Raw genomic sequence first — 18,597 nt, 5'->3', positions numbered from 1 at the left:
CCTTGATGAAATGCGTCGCTAGACTGTTCATACACATTTTAACGGGCCAAAGTTGAAGAGCTTTTGTCCGTTATTGTTCGTGCAAATATAGGCTGATTCATGTTCCCTTGCATTGTGTAACTGAGGTCCATGGCTAGTCTGGCTTTCATCAGACCAAGCTCAATCTTTTAAGAAATCAAAAAATAAATAGCGGGCAGATCAGGCTGGGTTCACCCAGCCTAGTCCATAGGCACCCGATATTGTTTAATTTTCCGATTGAGATATACACGCTCTGGCTATTCTAAATGCAAAAATGCATTAGGGAGTTATGACAAAACTGTAACTAACAAACTAGATCCTAATAGAAAGCTGTTAGCTTCCCTAAGCTACAGGTAGGATTATAAGGTAGGCCTATTTACAACATAAATTGTCAATAGGCTATGCTGGCGACACAAATAAAATCTCCTTTGGAAACCAATGGCTTACGACTTACAGTATCATGCGGACTTAAACTGCCATATCGTGGCGAAAAGTTGTAATAACATTCACGCAGTTCCATGAGTCAAGGAAAGCGCGAATGAAGTAGCCACTTCTAAATGGGACCCACTACACAGTAGCTTAAGGTGTGTTGCTAAAGCAGCCATAATGAAATGAAGGTGTCATTGTTTGGATACTTCACACACACGTGCTTTTTAATTTCACAGACTACAACTACCAAGCTGGAATCAAAGCACATCTATTCCCCTCTCACACCCTGCACGCACTTAAAACAAAATAAACAGGCGTCTCAGTCTCACGCATGTATAGGCAAAACTGTATCAGACCGGTGTAACGTTGGTTAATCTTCCATTGCACAGAATGATTTTGTAGCACGTGCAATAAATGACAGTCGAAAGATACAAACAGTGCTGCTATCAATTTGCTTGGTATAACCGCATTTATAGTTTTCTACAAATGCAATCAATCAAATGGGCCTCCATCACTCAACCAACGCTAACGGTAACATTACCTAGGTCCTTATTGATATTACAAGATTAACGTACCTGCAGTAAAAACCAAGCATGTCCGATAAACATCCTCACTTCATCCTCACTTACACTTCATGTGAACATCGTCCTGTCCTTATTAGATGTTCGCTGCGGTAAATTACAGTCTTTGTAGGAAGTGTCCATTATTTTTTCAACCCACTTTTAACTTCCAAAAAAATTACGTCTCACTGCAACGATGCGCCATCTAGTGGACAAACGACTACTTATCGCCAATACTGAAAATGCAGCCATGATGATGATGATGAATATTTTGGCTTTCTTTTGATCCTATTGAATTTGTAATTATGTATCGGCCGTTCTAATACCGATAGTATGTGGGTGCCTGTGTGTGTGCATGTTTATATGTGTGCACCGCCATTTACAGGCCAATGAGTGTACAGTCACTAAATGTACACATAACCTAAGTTTTTTAGCCCCCCCCATGGATGAAATTCTACGAAACTTGGCATACCCCCAGACCCCCAGAGAATGCCAGGTCAATCATACACATAAAATTTGGTGCAGTTCTGAACATCTTAACTGAAGATAGGGGCGATTAAAGCAGAATAATATTGCATTTTCATTTTTGACCGGGGCGGGGGGCGGGGTGGGGGGGGCAAATCACAAATGAGTGATTATGAGCCAGGTTGATGTGGGCCCTTGAGACCAGCATACCATAAAAGATTCACAGAGAACTGTGTCTGCCCTACCCTCCTTTCGGGGGGTCCAGTCCAGCGGGGGGGCTGCAGATGAAAACGAAAAATGACGGTTCCATGCTATCCATGTGGGGGTACATGCCCACCAAGTTTTGTGTACCCCGGTCTTTCAGTGTCCCGGGAATCCTTGTTGGTGTACGTCACTAAATGTACACATAAATTATTTTATTGTAAGGCCCCCCATGAACGAAAGTACACAAAACTTGGCATGCATTCAGAGGGTGTCATAATGATCCTACACTTTTAATTTCATGCAGTTTTGACCTTGTCAGCCAGAGATATTGAGATGAAAACACCTAATTTTTTGCTTTTTAATTTTTTACTAGGTGGCGCTATACATGAAATAAGTGGTAATGGGATGGGTTGACATGCCCCCTTAAGACCAACATACAAAAAAAAGGTGGACCTCCTAGGCCCTACGGTTCTCGAGATATTCACAGAAAACTGTCTCCGGCCACCTACAGGCCAGTTGGTGTATAGTAACATAAATTAATTTATTGTGTGGCCCCCCATGAACGGAATTCCACAAAACTTGGCGTGCATACAGAGGGTGTCATAATGATCCTACACTTCCAATTTCGTGCAGTTTTGACTATGTTAGGTCACAGATATCTTCAATTACACCACCTCATTTTTACTTTTTTGTGTTTAACTAGGTGGCGCTATACATGAAATGAGTGGTTATGGAATGGGTTGACATGGCCCCTTGAGATCAACATACAAAAAAAAAATGGTCCTCCTAAACCCTACGGTTTTCGAGATATTCACAGAAAACTGTGTCTGCCCTACCCTCCTTTCGGGGGGTCCAATTCAGCGGGGGGGCTACAGATCAAAACGAAAAACGATGGTTCCATGCTATCCATGTGGGGTTACATGTCCACCAAGTTTCGTGTACCCCGGTCTTTCAGTGTCCCGGGAATCATTGACGGAAATTTGGGCATGCAAAAAAGAAAAAAAAAAAAATCTGACTAAACCTATATGACCGCCGCTTCGCTGCGCGGCGGTCATAATAAATACATTGCATGGAAACTTGAATTATGTGTAATTATATGTTCATAGACCTCTGAAGTTCGCCTACAAAAAAGCTGCCATCTTTGAGATCCGATATCTGGCGAACATGGGGATTTTGAATTATTGCACCTGTTTAACTCTCGCAGGGTTGAAAAGGTATCGGATCTCCTTATATGGGCAAAAATGCTAGCTTTTTTGTAGGCGAACTTCAGAGGTCTGAACATTCATCTCAATATTCAGCTATAATAAGAGTCTTTATTGGACATCAGAATCACCTGTCTCATGCTGTCTCCAGGTCAGAGGGTGGAGCTCTCTCTTCGGACAGCAATATCGTTGGGATTTGCCAGTGCCTTATGTGTTAGATGCTGGTCTTGGTGAGAAATCTTTGTAGGATGGTGATACCGTACATGTTCCACTTTACAAACATTGTTCACAATTAAAATTATTAATGTTGATCATTACATTGTGTACGAAATGTAATTGCTGGTTGTACCTGTTTATTGTACACAGACATAAATGCCAAAGGAGTCATTCTCAAAGCTTTTGAACAATTCAGACTAAAAACCTGCATTGATTTCAAGCTCTGGGATGAATGTGAAGCATTTCACATCTCAATTGAAAAACAAAGCGGGTAATAACCTTCAGGTGTTTTCAATGATACAAGTCTTTGCCTTTCAAGTCATCTAAATCAAACAACCCATCTTTCTTTCAGATGTTGGTCATATGTTGGAAGACAGTTTAAACAGCAAACACTTTCCTTTGGCTCTGACTGTGATTCGATCAGTACAGTTGAGCATGAGCTTCTTCATGCTCTGGGATTCTGGCACGAGCAAACCAGATATGATAGAGATGATCACATCACAATCAAGTGGCAGAACCTTAAATCAGGTTTGGCTCAGTAGTTTGAGACCACACAATAAGTTGGCTCAGTTTATGTCTTGATGCAGTGGATGGATAGATGTGAATTCTCTGAAGAACATTTAAATCCATCCCTCACTTGAAATAAAAACATTATGTGATAACCTCCCATTTTTGTGCTTCAGTATTGGATGAACTCAAATTTGCAAAACAACTCAGCAAAAGCACCCAAGGCACACCATATGACTACTGGTCTGTGATGCACTATGGACAATATGCTTTCAGTAAAGGAAGAGAACCAACTATCATCACAAAGGACAAAGATTTTCAAGATGTGATTGGTCAGGAACAGGATATGAGCTCCCTTGATGTTCTGGAGCTCAACAGACTCTATGGATGTAGTAAGTACCCATTTAGTAATAATAAATGTAGCCGCAAGTGGCGGTGACAGGCCTGAGCACCTACGGTTCTGATATTTTGTAATGTAACACGTGGTGTGTGTGTCAAATGCACATATTTGATGTGTGTGCTAAATTTCATGATTTTTAGACATTGGAAGCATTTGCATCACTTACTGTTGGGTGTGGCTAATGCAGTGTACAAACAAAAGTTGTTTGTCCTAGGCAGCTACATGTACATACCTGCTGATTATGGTATATGTGGGCGAAACTATATGCCGACCAAAACACTCAATGACAATAATTATTTCTTTTAGTGTCAACTGCATCGTCATACATGTGTCCTATCACATCTCTAGTCTCCCTGCTTCTGGAGTAGACGTGTCCTTCCTAACTATACTACTAACATTAAGAGATCAGTTTCCTGTATCAGAATATTACCAATGATTAAAGGAACCGTATGTAGGATTTTGGCCAAAACTGGTACTACAATCACTTTCAAAATACTGTAGAGCGGTGTACACCGCAGATGTGGTATTTAGAGCTGAGCTGGCAACCCAGATGCCGAAATACTACTGACTTTGTGATTACTAGATAGGTGGAGGGTGGCGGATCAGGCTAAAACACAAATATGTAAACATCAACATCAGTTGAGGGCTGCAACTTCACTTTTTTAAATGACAATATCCTGGCCGGACTACTGTTGTCAGTGATATAAGTATTTGAAATTAGCATGATTAATTGAATTCCATTTCTTACATACGGTTCCTTTAAATACTGGCGTTTTTACTATGCCTCCTTCACATTTACATCTCTTCCTACAAGTAGTGACCAAAACCATATGATTCACTTGTTGTTATACAAGAACAGAATAGAACTGAACAGAAATGAGGTCAGACTTGAGCTCAGTGTTTTGGATTCGGCCCTCCTCAACAGTCCCAGTTTCTCATATTCCGATCAGGGGTTTACAAGCGCTCTAGAATCTTTGATCAGAATAGCCGCTGCTTTACTTTTGCTGGAGAATCTACAGCAGGCAACCCGATTGACCATATAATGGCTGTTCAATCGGAAAAAGAACAGAATACACCACCCTTTTCATTCCCAATTAAAATTTGAATTGGATCAGCAGTTTTATTCCGATCAAGGTGTAATTTGTATTCCGATTGAGCCATTATTCCGATTCTAATTGGATTAAAAGTGTCCATGTAAACAGAGCTGCGGTATTTAAATGCAGTTACTCATATTGTATAATGTATTCTAAATACATATTCCCATTACGTGTATTCCATTACTCTCTAACACTGATGAATTCCATTCCCAGATGACTCCATCTCCTTCCTGGACCACTGCAGCTTTGATGAGGGCATGTGTGAGATGAGTTCAGTTGGATGGGAGAGAGTGAGCCGAGCTGATGGAGGTCCCCAATCTGACCACACCTACCTGGGCATGGAATCTCAAAGTAATGCTCAAACACATCTACAGATTTGATGTCATGTAGCATCTATGTATTCCATCAATTGTAAATGTTTTACTGAGCTGATTTACCGATGTACCCTAGTACTGGATTCACTTCCACTTTTATCAGGTAGTCTAATGATAGAATTAGAACATCACAAACCACATTGACCCCCTTTCATTTTCTGATAGTGTAAGTATGTTGCTTCAGAGAAAGCTATGAGAAAGTTTAAAGGTACAAGTATGTAAGGGTAGCCTGGAAGCCATTTTAAGCCCGCCCTCAAAATTTGAGGTTGAGAAGTTCGGTTTCGACTTGTTCCATTGAGAAGCCTCTGAAAACTTGAGAACTGGGTGACCAATCAAATCGTCTGGGGGGGCTTTATACGATGATGGATCAATGAGCAACCATAGATATGTGAGCAATGGTGCCTAGTAGTGGTGCGCATTTTGGGGCTTTTATCAGTGGTAGAAAAAGTTCTAAAATATTGTACTTTAGTAAAAGTACCAATACCTTCATGAAATATACTCAAGTACAAGTTAAAGGAATTATCCGGAGTAAAATGCACTTTAGATCAATTTACGGATGATTGGGAGTACACGTTGAGTTGACATCCAAATCATGTCATTCGGATTTGTTTTGAGAGTTCGATGTTACCGTTTTTAGTCAAAACTTGTTAGCCTGGAAGTGATGCGGGCATGTCATTTCGCCGCTACAAAACGCTATTTTTATACCTCTTCTACAGTTCCAAACAACATTACACTTACGTGGTAGTGAGTAGAGGGTCCCTAAAGCCAAACCGAAGTATCCCGAGGTCTTTATGTGGTCGGATAGAGTCCAGAATGAATTTCATCAAGCCAGTACCTTTCCGGAAATGTTGCCATCTTTGCTGCCAGCTTCAGGGGAAAGTCCGTAGGAGTCGATTGCTGAGTGTGGAGTAACACGCTCTGGAAATTCACAATTTTGTTGCCGTTTTTTTTTTTTTTAAAACATAGTCCAGTATTTATTTCGAAATTGAAATGAAGTTGTATGGACTGGACTATGTTTAAAAAAAAAAAAAAAAAAAAAAAAAAAAAACGGCGACGAAATTGTGAATTTCCAGAGCATGTTACTATTCTAATTATGTTTCCCATTGTAATCGTGCAATTTGTAATGCTTTGCATGGACGTGCGTTCATGAATGATAGAAGGATGGTGCGTGCACCTGCCAATATGACTGTTGACATGCGCTCTTAAAATAGCATATGAACAACTCGCCATTGACTTCTGACCAGGTTTAGGTGGTGTACGATAGCGATTTTTAGACAACGCGCCAGGCCCTTCCCTAGGTTATTAATTGCCACACCCCTGGACTCAATGTTTAAAAAATAAACGTGCAAAATACCAAATTACACTTTCCGCGGGTGAAAAACGAGTTTTACGCCATGCGCTTGTGCCCAAAATACAGCCCTTAGTCTGAACATACCCTTAATTACTTTTACTATTGACTGACAGGCAGTGGCGTCATGCCCATTGATATTAAGGGGGCACGTGCCCCCTCGGATTTTTCCTCCCTGATCATTTTTGTGATCATAACTTTATTCCTATTATGCTCCATAATAAGCCAGAGCCTATAACAACTCAAATGTATTCTTCTAGATGTGTAATAAACCGTAGCAAAATAGCTGAGGACCGGTCAACATCAGCCCTTTTCCTAAAATTGGTGTCTGTGTGTTCCCGTAACAACTCACACGTGCATTGAGCTCACAATGTTTTGCTTGTGTTGAACTGTTACCGTTACAGTTTAAACAGATACAGTCAATGGTGTTGAAGTGGTAAGTAGTCTAGCTAAGCAAAAGTAGCCTAGTGGAATAATTTGTAGTTGACCAGGAAATTTTGACTTGGTGATCAAATAGTTAGAACTATGGATTTGATGTTGGCCGTGAATTCAGAGCATTATGTTAACGTTAGCCTACATGGTGTCAGTGTAACGTAGCCTAGGCTACTCTTACAAATATTACAAATATTTGGCAAAGTCTCCTGGTTCAATTGTTTCCAGTTTCATAGAAACGAGGGTGTTAAATTTGCAGTGACTACAAAATCCAACCTAATAACATTAGGCCTACCAAGGCATCGCGTTGGATGTTTCTCCACTTGTTCTCTTCACGTATCTGGCAGCTAATCCATGTAGTGAAAAGGGATAGACTACCCGTTCAAAAGGAGGCTTAAAGTTGTTTTATTTAAATAGGATCGATTTGACCGTGATGTAGAGGGCAAGAAAGTAGGTTATTATCAGGTCACTTGCTCATGATTTGCAGATAGCACCTTACAAATGAGGTAGCCTATTGCTTGCTATAATGGTAATGAAAAATATATTACTAGTAGTAAATATTTAGTGTTAACCTTACTCAGCACTGGAACCTGTCAAACTTCTTTCAAAGTCCATCATATGAATTAAGATTAAAATAATTTAATTTCTGAGCACCACAAAGTCAGACCTTTTTTAATGTAAGATTGTTCTTAGGTCACATATCAATCAAATCATAACAACTGCAATGGTAGGCTACTGTTTTTAAAATCATGTGTAGTAGCTTGCTCTGTTAAGGTATTTCTGTCCCCTCTGTCCCCGTCGGAATTTTGCCTTGCATGACGCCCCTGAAGTAGAGTATGCAAGCTTGTGCAAGGAATAGTATTACATGTGCAAGCTTTTCATGTTTATGTGCAAGCTTTCTTGATCTAAAGCCTATGACGTGCCTCAAAACAGTTACATATGATGTATTAATGTATAAGGTTTGTTCATACTACAGCATATCATATCACCTTACCAGAGAAAAGATGCAAACTGTAAACGGTTCTTCTGTTTTATTTGCATGATGCTTATAAACATGATTTTGTTTGTTTAAAAAATAGATTCCAGCTTTTTCATGCATGCCAACACAACAGTAGGACAAGGAGAATTCTCCACACTGCAGACCAGGAGGTTGATTCCTAAAAGAAATGGCAATATCCAGTGCCTTGAGTTCTTCTATTACAATAGTGGGAATAAACTAGATCAGCTCAACATCTGGATGACTGAGTTTGATAGTGAAAATGACACCATGGGAACTCGCAGACTCATGGACCAGGTTACAGGTGAGGGCATATTGAATTATATAATTATGAAAAACAAATGGAAGAATACACTAAAAGGGAATATGGAGAGAGTGTAGAACTCTGCTAAGTCTATTTCTCACAGCACTGAAAACTTATTGGGTTCTTCCTTGGGACATGCTACACTTTTCCTCTTTTTTGTTTCAAGTTTCTTGAAAATCAGGCCAGTAGTTTTTGCATAATAATATGTGGGATAATTTTTATTTTTCTCATTGAATGTTTAATATACCTTATATACATGTAGTGAAATCTAATTGTCATCTCCTTACTCTGACCCTTGTGTTTTCTGAATCTCCTATGTTGGAATGTTTAGTTAAATTAACCCCTGTGTCACCGAACTGTGGGTAACCTTCAGGATGGGGGGGGGTCGTAAACATTTCTTATCTCTGTTAAAATACCAGATGGTTAAGTGATCACTGGAGGGTGACAACTTGTGATTTTCCATGGGTGTGGGGTAAGGGTATAAAAGTTGGCTTCACCCACAGATGTGTGGGCTTGTTACTTTGACATTTCATGTGGGTAACATGCTCCCGGCGTCGTGAATAAAGCTGCAGTCTCACACCAGTTGTCTTGGATTAATTTTGACCACACCTGCTTACAGATAAACATATCCTCCTAGGTGGAGGTAACAATGCTGGTTACATATATCATTGTAGTTAAGTCTGAACCAAATCAGAGATCTCTTCCTCTCTTAGGTTATCCAGCTAATTATTGGCAACTTCACCATGTTCCTCTGAACGCCACTAAGACGTTTCAGGTGGAGTTTGAGGCCCGCAAAGGAACAGACAAGTCCAGAGGCGGGTTCTCTGTGGACGACATCAACCTGTCAGAGACCGAATGTCCTCATCAGACATGGCAGATCAGGAACTTCGAAAAACTTCTCCACTTCAGTTCACCTTACAATATATACAGTCCAACATACTATACCAGTGATGGCTATAGGTACCAGATGTATCTGGAACTTAAGGATCCAGTAATATCTGCATATATTCGCCTGCTGGCTGGGGATTTTGATGACCAGCTTCAGTGGCCTCTGCAGTGGAGGCAGATGACTTTACTTGCCCTGGACCAGACCCCTGACATTAGGCAACGCATGTCCAAGCAATACAGCTTCACCACGGATTCAACGAATGAAGATGGTAAAAGAGGCACAACCCTCAATACAAATCATAACATTGAAAATGATGGATAATGTTGCAGTTAACCATCATAAGTTATCTAACTTATTTGCTGTGCAAAGTTGTTGATTCAGAGCTGATTTTCAAAAACAAGGTACCTTTTGAATCCTTGGATCAAGCCAAGTTCAGAGCATAAACCTCCGCTATATTGTATTTTCCGCCATTATGGATTTGATAGAAATCCCAAAAAGGTTTTCAAAAGTCGAAAACATTTTCCAATCTTCATCATATTTGGCACAGATCAAGCCTCAGACAATCTAAAGGATGGGTTCAGTTTTGAAAGCGTTCGTCTGTCACAGCCAATCTAAAACTTAAGTGAGAAATGAGGAAGTCACAAACAGAAAGTTAGAAACGCTTTCATTGTATCAAAACCAAATATGACTTGGGACCCAATTGTGAGGATGCTCAAAAAATGTGGCGTTAAACCTTTAGGGTGTGCTAAATGTAGATTAGGTTGCAACATGGCGCTTGATAGCCTCTGAACCAATTATAGGGCAGAACAGTTGAAATCGAGCTGGCAGGGACTACTCATTGTTCTGACAACTCTATGTTCCGACAAAAGCCCATTGGTCCGATAGCCTGTTATTCCGACAACACAAAGCCCATTGCTCATATATCTTGTTGATCAGACTGAAGTCTGAAGTAAGAATGAGAAATGGGATTGGGCCTTATTCTCATGTCTATTAATACCATGGGAGATCCCAAGGCTTAGACATGCCAACTTGTTAAGTCAATCTATTTGATCCCTCTTCCATGTTGGATTTTGTCATAGGGCGTAAAATAATTTCACAGGCTTTTGACCTGCATCCACCAAAATTTGTAAAGTTGATCGTCAGATCAAGCCTCATCAAGTTATCTACATGGCACTTACATTTTTGAAAGCGCCAATGACAACCAACCGAAATCAGCAGCAAAGTCACCAAAGAGGAAGTAATCTCTTAGGCTATGTTCAGACTAGGCTTTTTTTGACAAAAAAAGTTGGACTGGGCGTCATTTTGATTAGAAAAACCACTGGCAGCAAAAAGCAATTGAGAGAGTCTTTTGCTGCCATAACAATGTGTGCTAATTTAGAGTTAATGTTAGCTAACCTGCTAGTTGTTCAAGCGACTGCAATAAAGACACGCTGACCAGAAAATCTGGGACACATCCAGTTTAACTCCGTAAATGAATGGTGTTACTCCACTGCTACAATCTCCATTTCTGCTGGTTAGAAACGTCTCATTACTCAGCTTGTAATTGGTCAGCTGTCAAATATAGGGAGCTTTTTTCTTAGAAGTTTAACTTTTTTCAACTTAAAAAAGACGCTCTGAGCTGCAGTAAAAAAAAAAAAAAACGCTGGCGTTTTAAAAAAAAGCTGAGGACTTTTTAAAAAAAAAAATACAGTCTACTCTATAGGGTTAATGTAAACGGAGGCTGGCTGTCTATTCTGAAAGTAGCCTTATCTGGGTCAATCTTTGATTATTGTGCCTGATGTAATAACATTGAGTTGTCATGGCAACTCCTGCCTGCTGCTGAGATGCTTGGCCCCTTCATCAATGCTTGCACCTATATTTTGCCTGTTTCATGTCATGTACTGTACTTCACTGGAACGCCTTATTGAATGTTTGGATGTAATATGAAAAAAAAATGGAATGACATCAGTGTTTTTCCCCCATCAACAGCACAAAAGCTTTGGTACGACCCTTCTTTCTATGGAAATCATCTGGGATCAGATGAGAATGAGAAACCTCTGTTTGGGAATTTGGGCTACGGCTGGTCTAACTGGATGAACATAGAGAGCCTTAGAAGAAGATCCTTCTTAAAGGGAGGGGACTTGTTTCTTCTTTTTGACATACAAGGTAACAGGCATTTTACAGAAAATGTATACAGTTTTATTATTAACATAATGAAATAGTGTGTTTTTAATATTTAAATTTCTTCCTTTAGACATTTCGTATCTCCTTAAAAATCAGTCATCTCCATGCGAAGTTAACACAAGGTAGAGAAACTATATTTTGATTCAACTGTAAATTACGGGTTTAGGGCAGTAACAAACACCATTTACCTGATGAAACTAATGCTCAGTAAATTCCACATAATATGGCAAAGCACAGTACAGTGTGCACTTTCTGCAGACTAACAAAGTCAATGTTTATGCTGCATATGTACATCTACCCCTATGTCATACCACATACAATACATTTTCTTAGTAATGTGTCCAAACTATAGGAGTGCACTTATAATGAGGACAAACTACATGTACCGCATAAAGGTAGATCATGTGACCAACGCTTGGTGATGCTATATTATTCCAAGAAAATAAAGCATACAGTACCCTCCAGAATTATTGGCACCTCTGCTAAAGTTGACTAAAAAGAGGAATATAAAATCATCTTTTGGAAATTGATCTTAATGCCTTAAGTAAAGAGTATATATCTAACCTTTAAGGACACCAATTTTCTTTGTGAATGAATAATATATCATAAATAAATAAATGAATGTTCTTCCTTAAAATACATGGGTCATAAGTATTGGAACCCTTATGTTAAATTCCCATAGAGGCAGGCAGTTTTTTATTTTTAAAGGCCAGTTATTTCATGGATCCAGGATACTATGCATCCTTATAAAGTTCCCTTGGCCTTTGGAATTAAAATAACCCCACATCATCACATACCCTTCACCATAACTAGAGATTGGCATGGTTTTATTTCAGTTGGCCTATTATCTGGTTTGATTTGCATTGAGCTCAATGCGCATATATATAAAACCATTATGTGTCATTTGACATATAGCTTTGTGGTATGTCTAGATATTTACCATAGTGTGCCAGAGTGTTTCATTTGCATAGGCCACACCATGCGGCAGTCATATTATGTACCGCTATGCAGTACATCTAGTTATTTAATGTCCGTTTTCATCACTTCTCACTTCAATCATTTTGCCTTATAGTTCCACAACTCCAGCTGCCACCACAGGAGGCGACAGGTAATTCAAATTTGTTGTAATACATAATATGCACTGAATGAAAAATAAGATTGCAGTAGACATAATTTATCATCAAAAATCTTTGGGACCATCTTTCAATGGTTTCAAATAGATATCTTCTGGAATGTGTACGCATTGAGCACAACAAGAGCTAGCAGCAATATTTAAAGAACACAAATGCATTTTAGCTAAACTTTAGAAACCAAAATTGTATGTTTGAGTGTGTGAGGAGGGCAGCTGACAAATGAGGGTTTTTATCTGAGCATTGTCCCATTTAATCACCCCTGAAAGACAGCTAACCTCATTTCATGTAACTCATGCCCTTTCTTCACCTTTATTTGTTAATCTGGAACTAGCAGCAATATTTTATGACACACTTTATGCACACAATTATGTATGTAATTGGGTATGTTTTGTATTTTAATTTGTCATTGTACCAAAATCCCATCACAGCACAACAAGAGTCACTACTGAGGAGACCAGCTCTACCACAGAGGATGAGAGGTGAATTAATAAGCCACTTCTATGCTTTGATGTTGCATTATCAGAATGGAATTTATGACATAATAACATAATATTATGAGGCTATGTAACATATTTTCCAATATATTCCTTTGTTTTCAATAGATGCGAGGACATTTTTTGTAGTGCCTGTTCCAAGATGTCTTTCTCTCCAGTAATGCTGGTGGTGACATTGATCTTGTTTTTAAGTGTGTGATCACTGGATCACTGTCATTAAATCTCAACTGATGAGATCTCAACTGATTTAATGACAGTCTATGCACGTAGATTTACCTTTAATCCATGTCAATGATAATCTTATGGCCTGAGTGTACTCCTGCAGATACGATCTGCTGACAGTCTATGCATGTGAGAATGACGCACATTTTGTCACCAGCACTGGCTGTACAGACAGTCGTGCTGCACCAAAGTTTTGTGTCCATACAGAATTTTGCATTGACTATGCCTGACATGCATATTTCCAAGCACTGGTTCAGGTCAAGAGAAAGCACAATCTGTTTACACTAATTATACTTTCATGCAAGGGGACTTGGAGTAGACATTTTCATTTCAATGTTTGCTCCCCTGGGATTAAAACTAAAACAGAGACTGGAAGATGTTATTTTATGTCATGCTTCAGTGAATTATAGCTAATTAGACAAACTCAATGCAGTGATACTATTTGAAACCCTGTTTGGGTGACATGACTCATGCTGCCGAAAGGCGTATCTGCAGTAACAAACGGAGTATATTTTGGTGACAACAATGCACATGACTGTATGGCCGTATCCACAGAAGTAAACTCAAAGCCTAAGTGTACTTGTTAAATGATTGTAACTTTTTTTGTAATCTCTCTGGGTATGTATTCTGGATAATGAAGTGTGTAGGTTTGAATATGTGTAGGTTTGCTGTTATTCCTTAGGTAGGCTAAACTGTTAATGATTTCCTTTGGGGGTGTTTAAACTGTAGGGTGAAAATTTGTGACTCTCGAGCCCCACCTGTCCCTCATCGCTCTAAGAAAGTGGTAGGTCAAGCTTAAAATTGTCAAATTTATTGAAATAATGACAAGTTCTAAATATATCCTCTTCAACAGAGTTAAAATCAGCTGGTGCTGCAGATATAATAATAAATAAATAAATACATAACACACATATTTCTGTTTTCCAGCAACATATTAGGAAGCATAGGCCATTTTACAGCATTGTACAATATATTCAATGAAATACCAACATGCTGCATTGAATGGATCCATAATCCAGTCATACTGAGCACTACTGTTTGGGAAATATTTTTTTAAATAAACTTTGCAGGGATGTGATGTAGGCCTACTGTTTAATACATGGGATCACAAGAGTGCCTCCCAATCAGACGTTTCAGCGATTTCGCTCAGAAATCTCAAAGGCATAATACTGTCGCGATCGAGGCGCATGTCCCATACTTGGTGAATGCAATCTTATTTGCTAGGTGAGGTAGGTGCTTGTCTTTGCCTTGTAACTGGACATTTAACTCAAATGTATCGCTAAGATATATCAAATATATCACTAAGATAGGCCAGCTTCGTCAAGAAATGTTCATTAGTGAACGTGCTTGCAGATTCAAACATGCGCTCTTACTCCTAGAAGAGGCGACTTGGAGCTCAAACACGCGCGACAGCACTTTACCTCGGGAAAGCCACCTTGCCTCGCTGTGAAACAGTACAGCCTTTTGGTCAGCTACCATCTCTTCGCAAAGTGCGGAGAATAGACGCGCTTTTAAGGGCCGGGTTTTGATGAAATTCACCACTTTCACAACAACGTTCTAAATCTCATGTAGGTCGGGACTAACTAAGCTGCCTTGACACGAGCGCTTCCCTGTGAATAACACAGTGCGTCCATTGCGCATCGGGTGCTACCTGGGCCCAGGCTAGATAAAAAAAATAAATAAAAAAACTCTTGTTTCTCACGTCAGTTTGCGCCCCACCTGGCATGTCTCCCCACAGTTTGAGAAACGATGCATTAAGCTAACATTAGTTTTTAACTTTTGATGATTGATTTACAAAAGCTTGTGGAGGAAACGGCAGATGACGTAATGCTCTATAGAATAATAAGGTAGCGAGAGATTAGTAGACCTTTTTATCATTTATTTTTTTGCTTGTGTCAAATCTATCAGAATCTCCTACAGTAGGTTCACAAAAGGATGTAATAGCTTTAATGAGTACTGTTTGTGATTACTTCCATAATGTGCTATTTGATCATAGTTATGTGTAGGCTATATTGTGAAGGTTCTTGTTGAAAATCTTAAAATCTTACTATTTTGTTGTCTGCATGCTGACTGGATGTGGTAACTTTACAATTCTTAATAATGTATGTGCTGATATGTTTGTTGCAGCGCCATAGCAAGCCATTTGAAATTTGGGTGGGGAGGTGTCAATCTAGCAGAATCAGCAGGATGACATGATCAATTTATAAATGCTTATTGTAGGTTGTCAAATCAGTTGAAGCTTGTGTGGAATTATAAAGACCATTTATAATATAAACACCAGACACAGGCCCCCTGACACAACCTCTTTCTACGGCTGTGTGTTGATATGATATTGATATTCCCATTGAAATGTCAAGTGTGGTAGACATTCATTATGTACTAAGAAACTGTCTATGAACAACAATAAAAACAGATGACATTCAAAAGCCTTTTGGTACTGTCTGTACAGGAATTTCAAACCTCCGCTGCAAAAATGTGACTAGCTCAATTTATATTGATTTTGATCCATTGATTCAAATTCTACATTAGACTTGGTTTTCAAGGTTTATTTGGTAGATTTTTGTTTGCATTTCTGTGTAACAGGATGGATGTTCTGCCTGTTTTGAATGTATCTTCCTCCACCCATTTACCTTTTAATCCATGTCAATTATCACACTCCTGTAATCAGTTTGTCATTGCCCATTTTTAATGCTATGCACCATACATAAGATGAATCTGAAAACCAGATACTGGTACTCTACAGTTCATGTTAAAATTATAGGAATATTAATGGAGGGTTTGGGCTCAGATTATGGTTATGGTCACTGTATTCAGCAGACACTTTTCTCCAAAATATAAACATTACAATAGTTTAAATTATTATTATTATTATTATTATTATTATTATTATTTAAGGTAAGTACATTAAGCAAAATAGTAATATTAACTAGAAATGTAATTCTAAGGAAGGAATTGCCATTGCATGTAAGGCTGCAAAAAGGCTGCTGTGTAAAACACTGTATTAGTTTTAAAAAAAAACATATACACAAATTACTTACTGTATGATTAATCACATTAAATAGACCTATAGTATTCTTGAAAACCACTTACTAGGTTAGATGTTAACTTAGAGTATATGACCGTCAGTACAAATAAATTGTTAATGCAATATTGACCAATATTTTGTTTTAATACAGTACAGTATAAAACAACAGCGGAATGATACTCAGAATACAACAACCGATGCAAGCTGGAAGTCAAAGTTATTGAAACCAATTTTAATGCTACCCAATAATTTTATGATCAGGGAGAAACTAGATGTCTACTGAAGATTCTTACAGAACTTGATAATGCAAATAATATTATCCTAAGATACTAAATATACCTGTGAATCATACTGTACCTGTGTAATCTGTGAAACTTAGCTGTGCTGTTACATCTCTGCTTTTACACCTGAGCTGTGCTGTGTGAAGATTAAGATTCTAACCAAAGTTCTGTCTAAAACTGAACATCTGAAGGGCTGACTCGTTTATTCTTTCGTCTATATCACCATCAAATGTGACCTATTACCATTAACTGCCTGTTCAGAATTACCACTGATGGGTATGAAATGGCTGACATACATCAGGGAATATATATATATATATATATATATATATCAAACAACCGCTCTTCGTTCGGCATAGCCACCTTCCTTGTTGTTCACCGTCGCAGGACTGTCGTTATCCTGTTAAGCCCGCCTCTATCTAACAAAATAGAGCGCTGTGATTGGATGACGTCCACAGCATCAGCCAATAGAAATTCCTATGGTTTGGTACTAGACGTACAGGCTGAGCAAATGAATTTGCCGCCGCTTGGGTGCGTCTAGATTTCTAGGCTAACCGTATAGGTCTCACTCTATACAGACGTCACCGCTTTAGGTTTCTTGTCATTCAAAAAAATAAGGCATTCATGACAGACCATGTAACCTGCACTGAGGAATTGAGCCTTACTTTGAGGGCTTTTGGCTGTAGCTTAATTTTTGGATCGAATGGAATTCTGGAATGGTGAGCACACCTGCTTATTGAGCAAGTGTGAAGGTGTCACAGCTACTTTAAACAATCCCCTCTTTAAAGAACTCCCTGTAACAAATTATTCTCTCTTGAATTTAAATGAATCATGAAGTAGGCTAATTCAGACCACAGAAAATGTAGGAGGTTGTAGAGGAGTTGGAAGGTCACTAGTTCGAGCCAGCACCTCCTGACCTTATCGAAGTGCAGGGGCGGAGCCAGAGGGGTGGCTCCGGGTGGCACAGGCCGCCCTTGAGATTCGATTGGCCACCCCAGGTGCCACCCCAAATCCTAGTCTACGATTGGCCATTAACATGGTGTAAGGCGGGACCTTTCTTGATGCACTTGCAGCAGTGTGAAGTGTCAGACGTCAGAAATGTGGCAAACACGCTTGCCTTTACACTTCAAAGACCAAGGAGATGGTGGTGGATTTCTGCAGGTCTAAGCCCACTCTGCTAACAGTCCACATTGATGGGGTCAATGTGGAGGTGGTTAGCACCTACAAGTATCTGGGTCTCCACCTGGACAATAAACTGGACTGGTCAGCCAACACTGATGCACTCTACAAGAAAGGGCAGAGCAGGCTGTACTTCCTGAGGAGGCTGCGGTCCTTCAATGTGTGCAGTAAGCTCCTCAGGATGTTCTACCAGTCTGTTGTTGCCAGCGTCCTCTTCTATGCAGTAGTATGCTGGGGAGGAAGCACAAGGAAGAAGGATGTGGGGCGAATTGACAGGCTGGTAAGGAAAGCTGGCTCTGTGGTGGGAGCTGAACTGGAGTGCATCACTTCACTATCTGACAAAAGGACCCTGAACAAACTGATCAACATCTTGGACAATGAGTGTCACCCACTCCACAGCACTATTGTTAAAGCAGAAGAGCCTGATCAGCTGGAGACTTCGCTCACTGCCTTGCACAACTGACAGACTGAGAAAGTCATTTGTCCCCAGGGCCATTGAACTGAAGAGGAGAGATAGACTTCTCTGCATAGTCTGTCTGCCTCTTCACCCCCTCCATGTTTGGTACTGTCTGTCCACTAGCCACTTGTACCACTGTCTTTATGCCTCACTGTTTTGCGTGCTATATTAGCACATTAGCACATATGCATAACCCCCCCC

At 39.5% G+C, this 18,597-nt stretch overlaps 1 protein-coding gene across 1 annotated transcript in view; it reads left to right on the top strand.

Moving 5' to 3' along the window:
• The window catches only part of LOC121720190 (meprin A subunit beta-like), a 202,868-nt gene that overhangs the window by 126,553 nt on the left and 57,718 nt on the right, over window positions 1–18,597 (top strand). The window contains 1 exon segment of the mRNA XM_042106147.1: window positions 12,678–12,713. Within this exon segment, the coding sequence (XP_041962081.1) occupies window positions 12,678–12,713 (36 nt within the window).

This window comes from Alosa sapidissima, chromosome 10, assembly GCF_018492685.1.
Source record: "Alosa sapidissima isolate fAloSap1 chromosome 10, fAloSap1.pri, whole genome shotgun sequence".
NCBI classification, from domain to species: domain Eukaryota; kingdom Metazoa; phylum Chordata; class Actinopteri; order Clupeiformes; family Clupeidae; genus Alosa; species Alosa sapidissima.
This window is presented reverse-complemented; position numbering and strand designations above follow the sequence as displayed.